The 7,929-nt window shown below is 40.3% G+C and overlaps 1 protein-coding gene across 1 annotated transcript; it reads left to right on the plus strand.

The window, feature by feature from the left end:
* The first annotated feature begins 3,830 nt into the window (after positions 1-3,830).
* Positions 3,831-7,028, plus strand: PDC (phosducin). The gene is made up of 3 exons (XM_009951108.2): positions 3,831-3,891; positions 5,647-5,807; positions 6,501-7,028. Exons 1-3 carry the CDS (start codon positions 3,831-3,833, stop codon positions 7,026-7,028), a joined length of 750 nt encoding a protein of 249 aa, XP_009949410.1.
* Positions 7,029-7,929: the final 901 nt, after the last annotated feature.

Genomic DNA, 7,929 nt, shown 5'->3' on the forward strand with positions numbered 1-7,929 from the left:
AATCAAAGCTCAGAAATTAAATGGTAGCTTCAGACATATACTCAGGGTTTGGGCTTTTTTCTTGCTGAAAAACTGACGTTTGGGATACAGAAAGGTCTCAAATCTCCTCTATGATTGTAAATTTTGCTTTTTTTCCACTCAGAAAGGCTGACATAAAGACTGGAAAATACTGAAGTTATAGAATGATAATTCTCTTATAATACATATGTGAAGTCACCACTTGCATTACAAAATACGGTCAAATACATTAATGATCTGCAGACCTGATAAGAAAAATTTTGCTCCTCATTAGCACTTTCGAAATCCAAATGTCAGGAGCCACTTTCAGTTGTCAAAACCAATGATAAAAGCTAATGAAAATGCAACATACTTTCTAAATCAGCATATCCCCTCCCTCAAATGTTGCTGTGTATCTGGCATGTCACATGCTGTTAAAATGGTGCAAAGGTAAAACTTGAGATCAGCAGTGATGCAGCTGGTGTCCTGAAAGGTCTGTTGGTACTTCCTTAAAACTAACAGACACAAATAGCTTCAGTGATGACATTTATTATCACTTCACCACCACTGCACATCATCCTGCATTGCTGTTTGATTACCCTCTCAGGATATTCTGCTCTCATTGTGTGCTCTTACCCTAAACAAGTATTTAGCAGGATTGTGAGACTACGCATTTACATGAAAAAAAAAAAAAAAAATCAGATTTAAAGCAGCAAGGATTCTGTAAGAGATGGTTGCAATGGCCAGCAATGTACATTCTTCAACACACAAGCCCATCTATTGAATGCAACCATCCCCACACAGCCAAGTGCTGCCTCTGACCTCTGCACTCCACAACGCTCTCAGGCTGACTCAGGTTTAAGGGGGCTGTATTAACAGCTGACCTTAATGAATTTCTAAAAGACAGCACTGTCAGTCAGCTGATCAGGGCCCACTTGTAGCTGGGTGCATGAACATAAGTGCTGTGGTTTGTTCGTGGGGTTGCAAAGTACAGCTGCTCTCTGGCACAGAGGACAGCTTTAGCTGTCCCCACTGCGGGGCACACCGGATTTCAGTGCACCTGTAAAGCCAGGAAGGTGGCAACTTTAGATCTAAGATGCCTTGTGACGGTTAATTACAGACTACTCTGTGACACTATCTGCTTTGCTGTCTCAGCATTATGCATTGACATTTCCTCATGGAGGCACTTGCATAACATGCTCCAGAGCTGGTAACACTGACATTTCTCCAAATACTAGGAACCTAATTTTTCCTTTGGAAAATGCTGCTTGCCCAGCATATAAAAGAACTCTACTTCACCACCCAAAAAACCTCACAACCAGCCACAAAACAACTCCATCTAAACCCTTCACAAAGATGTGGGAGAATTTCCTACCCTGGTGATTGCCCATTTTTGCCCACACATTAAATGCAATAAATTACACCTTTTTCCACTGTGCTTTCTTGAAAGGAAGAGTATGTACTACAGTAGACTCAGCTCATCCCACAACTGAAGTTCCCACAGATCACCTTGCAGTTACATGTTCATATGCTTTTGTCCTCAGGTGTCTAATTGGGAAACACCTGGCTAGGATGGCCTAATTCTCACAGTGCCAAGATAAGAATGATAAATATCTATAACTCCACTGAGTGGAAAAGAGAACGTTTTGCATGACTTGCTCCAGGCTCACAGCCTGACTCAGTCTCAGGGCCAGGATCAAGTTTTAGGAGTTCCCCACTCCCAGGTCCAGGGTCAGCTTACCAGCCTGTGCATCGTCAGGATTGTCGCCTCCTGCCGCGAAACACTGCTTTCTGTGCTGTTATGATTCACCTAATCTTTTCAGATTTATTAGGTACAACAGATCAGTAACATAAACTTTATGGAGAGGTTTCATTTTTTAAGCAATCAGTTCCCATTTCTAATGTTTCATCAAAAGCATGGTTGGATTTTTGGTTTGAGGCTGCAACAGACTGCTTAAGTTTCATATCCTGTATTTTTAGTGCCTTTCACAGCTAAAAGCTATGAAACAGCAAAGCATAGAAAGAATCAAACCCTCTCCTTCCTCACAGACAGAAGAGCTTTTTGTAGCTGTCCTTGTAAGTCATGGGAATGACTCACAAGGCTTTGACCCAGCATATCCACAATGGCAAAGATTTTTAGTTTTGCCTATGTGAGAAGGGATTAGCTTCATATTTCTATTTCAGAATTCATTGAATAGCAATTGATCCAGTAATCTGAATCTATATGCTGACCACAATCTATCTACAGAAAGAATTTGTACGAATAAAGTATAATTCTACTTGCTTTTCTTCCAAACTTACCTGCAATGCTTCCCACAAGTTTTGATTCATTGCCGCAAGTACATGTATGGGACACCTCATCTGCACATTTATGAATCAGCACTAGACCCAATACACACAAGAATCTGATTCCTTCTGTCTTGGTCAGCTGTTATTCCACTTTATCCCTTGATACTGGTATGTAAAAATGAAGGTGCACTTCCTCCTGTGCACATATGCTACAACACTAACATCACTCTAGTCTAACACACCAGCAGCTTTTAAACACGGCATTCATGGCATGATAACTTCTTAGCGTTTGCTTCAAGACAGGATTAACATCTGAACAGCTAAACCTAGTCTAGACTAAATGGGAGCACTCAAATCATCTGCCTTAAGACTCCTGTAGACAGTAACACTTTCTCACTAGAATTACAGGTTTTGACTAAAAAGGAAACTTGACTGATGTGCAACACGACAAAAAACTCAATATTATGTGTGGCAGAGCTCGTGCAGAGGTCTAGGTAGACGTCTATCAGCTGTGTAGTAAAAATGCATATGAAGAATTGGTACTTTTCTCCTCTAGTATATCCTCCTGAAACAGACAATTGATCTTCTCTAGAAAGCTGCAGGACCCCAAGAATACTTACTGTGACTTTTGGCAACCAGCAGAACATCAGCCTGACCTTGAAAGCTCAATGCTTTGGCCAAACCCTGCTGCTCTGTAATGCTCTGGCACCACCCAACTGGGCTTATCTTGTCAGTGGGAATACAGGAAGGGAAACTTCTCCTCTTCCCTCAAAGAACAGTGGTTCTACTTCACCCCTCAAAAACTCCATTATAAAAGATAAAAAGGGTGTTGCTTGAATACCGCTGTATCGCAGTGCCCTGTGATTGCCATCTGGCTCCTTGGGTTGCCTTATTTATAGAACGGGTGGAACAAGAAAGTGATTTTGATTTATAACCCACATAATTTTTTCTGTTCTGTAACAAACACGGCCCAACCAGTATAAACAGTCTAGCTCCAGGATGTTCAGAGGTCTCTTGCCCAACAGGTTCAAATACTTGTCTCCATCTTCTGTATGACAAATGAGCAGTTCAGGCAACCCTCAAAAATAAATACTTACAGCACTTGGAAAAGTAATAGGTTCCCAATTCCAAGGGGGATTAAAAAAAAAAAAAAAAAAAAAAAAAAAAGAAAAAAAGGAAAAAAAGAAAATACTCACTACACATTCCCATTGGAGAAAGTTTTACAAGCAGTGTTTCACACTGTGTTCCCGATATTCTCCGATGACTGAAAAGGAGCAGTATAATGAAGAAACCCTTGCCTAGCCACTTTAAGTAAGAATCTGGCCAAACATCTTTTTAAGTAGACTGACACATATCCTAATTGCTGTCCTAATTGACGATGAGAAGCTCTACAATTATTATGTGTATTTTGATCTTCACTGATACCTGACAGCTGCAGGACATCACACACTGCACTGAACCTGCTGTACACTTATCCCTTTTGTATCCTGTTATTAACTGGTCTCCTTTTTGAACTTGCAGCATCTCCTACTCCAGCCACCAAAATGGAAGAAAATGCCAACACCAGCTTTGAAGAAGATTTTGAAGGGCAGGCAACACACACAGGCAAGGAAACTAATTGCACTTTTTTTTTCCCTAAAAATAAGCTAAACTGACCCTGTTCACTGGGGAAGCCCAGAATTCAAGTAGATCCAATTGGTTTGCCAAACCCCTTGCACAGAAACATAGGCTCCAATGCCAATGAGAATGTAGTTTGGAGTAAGCGACATCCCTCATGGAAGGGCAGCTAACACCAAACTGATATTTGTGCCAGTCCTCACATCTGAAGCAAATGGCAAATGCAGAATACACCTGAAGAAACCACCAACAGCAATGGCCCTATGCAGCTCTTGTTGGTTTACTGCTTCAGTCATTAACAACGGCTTTCTTCTTCTGGGGAAAAGAGAAGAAACCAAAATAGCAACAAAACCCACACTCACGTGCTAGAACTAGGTTATAAGGTTTCACTATAAAGGCTGAATTAGTTTTTCCTTCTTATAGAAGGAACTTTCAGAAAGATCTATATGTTTATAGATCCTTTTGGCAAACAGCATAGCATTTAAAAGTTTTAAAAGCATCCTTGCTCAGAATCACAATTCTTTTTAATCCAGCACTCAATCATGATTTTTATGAGTCCTGATGTTGTATTCAGCTCTACAGACAGGTATCGCTTCATCCCACCCCACCAACAGGTAACTATGTGACAATCGCTCCCTCCCTGTGCTCAGAAGACTTCTCTTTCTTTCTGCTATAATAAATTTAGTTCTTGTAATAACTCTTTCTGGAGTTCTTTCACAACCAGCCTCGCTGCTGTTGGCTGAGATTATTATACATATTTTTTTAAGGACCCAAGTGTAGAGCTCTACATCCACACCCACACTTCAAAATAGTTTTGGAAATCAGGTTATCGTACCACTACGTCAAGAGGTCCAGGCTAATTACCGCTTTTGGAATCTTGTCTGCAAAAGATCAGACCACCTTCCCTTTCCACTGAGGGGTGTAGTGCCTTTAGCCACCACTTCAGGATGTTGAAATTTAATCCAAAACAGAGTATTCGCACCTGGCAACACCACATCTCTCTCCTGAGAGGGAGAGCTGCTTACACAGCCTGTTCTAAATTTTCCATAGAAATCAACTTCACCTCTGAAAACAGTAAACTATTCCTTGGTTTTGCTTTAGAATAAGACACAGATAAAAATGTTTCGTTTTGAAAAACACCACTCCAATTTAAATTTTTTTTTTTTCCACCATTTCAAAATTTAACTGCTTTAATCAACCAGCCCCAACGGCTAAGATCTGCATTACAATCAGAATTATCATAGCATTTGCCTTACAATTTACTCTTCCAGTGGAACATGTATGGGTTTAAAATAAATTACAAAAAATCTCAAGTGTCCTGTATTCTTAGTTTCACTGTAAGTCCTTACGCATGTTATGTATTCAAAGACACTGTCTGTAGAGAAATGCAAATATACTTCTAAGAAACACTAGCTTTGGCCAACAAACCAGTTTTAACAGGTTTTGACATCCTCATCCTTGTTAACTACTTATGCAGTTCACCAAAATCATTTCAGGGAATCCTGATAGGAACCAGACCACTAAAGTGATCCAGGTTAAAAAAAACCCACCTCTTTCTTTCTTTTGGAGGCTAACAGAACACACTGGACCAAAGCTCTGGTTTTCAGTGCTCCTGGAGAGAGCTCTGGAAGGAAGAGGAGTGAACAGATAAACTGTGGCACAAGACAAACCAGCAAAGAGCAGAAACTTCTTAAGACAGCTTCTTGTTGCAGCCAGTTTCTCATCTAAGTTTATCTCTCTTAGGGCCCAAAGGTGTGATCAATGACTGGAGGAAGTTTAAATTAGAAAGTGAAGACAGAGACTCCTTATCCTTGAGCAAGAAAGAAATTCTCAGACAAATGTCTTCACCACATAGATGTTTCAGTAAAGACGACAAAGACACCAGAGAGAGGTTCTGCCGTAAGGTAAGAACAGCAAAATAAATTAATTTTTATTTTGTATAAAACATAGCAGTTATAAGCTAGGAAATCCTTAATTTGCCAGACTTAATTCCCTTGCAACTTAGCAGAACTCACACAATATAGACCAAACAAATGCACATACAACCCTCTATCTAGTCCTCTCTCAAGCAAAGTCTAACTTCAGTAAAATAAGCAGTATGCTTCACAACAACCTATCACAGAACACAGTTAGACCCTTCTTCCTCCCTTCCCTGCCTCAATGATCTATCCCTGGTTAAGGCAATGGAAAATTTGTAACATGTTTAAAAACCTACTAGTCAGGACAGGGCTCTGAGCCTGAACACTGCTCATCACCATTTACCAGTTCTGGAAGGGGGGGACCCAAGCCCCAAAAAAGCAAAGGAATTAAACTTTGTCCCCACTACAGTCACTGGCAAAATTCCCACCAACTCTGGAAGATACAGAAGTTTTTGCTAAATATGGCAACTGTCTTCAATACCATCAAGTTGACATGCAAGTGTTGAGACAGGATCTTCACCTGTCTCTTGAAGAGACCTTCCAGAGTCACTGTAGGAAGCGACTGCTTTTCTGGCTAAGCTTTTGATGCAATGTTCTTTAGACAACAACTTAGTCTCTTCCTGTTTCACTGCCAACAGATGACCGCTTATTAATATAACATTCTCTCAATATTCACAGATGAGCATGCAGGAATATGAATTAATTCATGATGAGCAAGAAGATGAAAGTTGCCTACAAAAATACCGCAAACGCTGTATGCAAGATATGCACCAGAGGCTGAGTTTTGGGCCGAAATATGGTTATCTGTGTGAGCTGCAGAATGGGGAACAGTTCCTGGAAGCCATCGAGAAAGAACGTAAAACTACCACCATCATTGTCCACATTTATGAAGACGGCATCAAGGGCTGCGATGCTCTCAACAATAGCTTGACCTGCCTGGCAGCCGAGTACACCACCGTGAAGTTCTGCAAGATCAAGGCCTCCAACACGGGGGCTGGAGACCGCTTCTCAAACGAAGTGCTTCCCACTCTACTTGTCTATAAGGGTGGGGAGCTTCTGAGCAATTTCATTAGCATTTCTGAACAATTCAATGAGGAGTTTTTTGCTGTGGATGTGGAGTCTTTCCTAAATGAGTACGGGCTGCTACCTGAAAGGGAGCTTCCAGCACTGGGAAATGGCAACACGGATGAGCAAGATGTTGAATAATTAGAAAGCCATAGTCCTCACTGCCTCCCTCTCCTCTTCAGTATGTTGTAAATCAATCTCAGTAACACCCACCTCATTTAGAGAAGGCTGTCGTTGCTAACTTATTTGTAAGACACCTACATAAAAATTGCTTAATTGTTAGTATGTGAATTTTACTTAAAAACACATACAACTGGCAGTCCTGTACATAATTATTTCTACACCAGCCACAAGTAATAGGAAGAACAGGAGGCGATACTGGTGACCTTTAAGACATTAAGGGAGAAAAAAAAAATAAAATATTTGAGGGCCCACACCTGTCTTCATGAAGCACAAGAAGAACTTCAATTTAATAGGAACAGGACTGATCCATCCATCTGTATACACAAAAAGCCATCTCCATGCTCTGGAATGATGGTGAGTCCTGGCTCATTAGATTCACTTCTACTGACTTCAGCAGGAAAAAGATCTCATCCAGAAATTTTAAGGACAAACAAACAGCCCAAAGTCCTAGCATTCCTAAATGGCTTAGGTGTCTAGGACATTATTTTACACACAGCATTTAACTTCAACATTCATGAAAACACAAAGTTATCTCAGCACTTCTGTAAGTTTGTCATCCAAACAGCTAACACAGATACATTATCAGCTAATTTCAGTTCATTGTTGCTCCATATTTTGAATAGTAATACTCAAAATGTCTGTGAGTTACTGAAAAAGTATATTGTTCTTATGTAATAACTCTGAATAAAGCTTAACAGCTTTCAAAACCTGCCACTGGAAGCATGCAATATATTGGTAGTATGCTACCTTACCCTTAAAAACACATGAAATATTAGTAAGCACACATTAGACATTTACGAAACTCAAAGTTTTAAGTTTTGCTAAAGGGATGCTGCTGAGAACTATAATTTAACAACCC

This window comes from Leptosomus discolor, chromosome 3 (assembly GCF_034619465.1).
Source record: "Leptosomus discolor isolate bLepDis1 chromosome 3, bLepDis1.hap2, whole genome shotgun sequence".
In the NCBI taxonomy this organism is placed as follows: domain Eukaryota; kingdom Metazoa; phylum Chordata; class Aves; order Leptosomiformes; family Leptosomidae; genus Leptosomus; species Leptosomus discolor.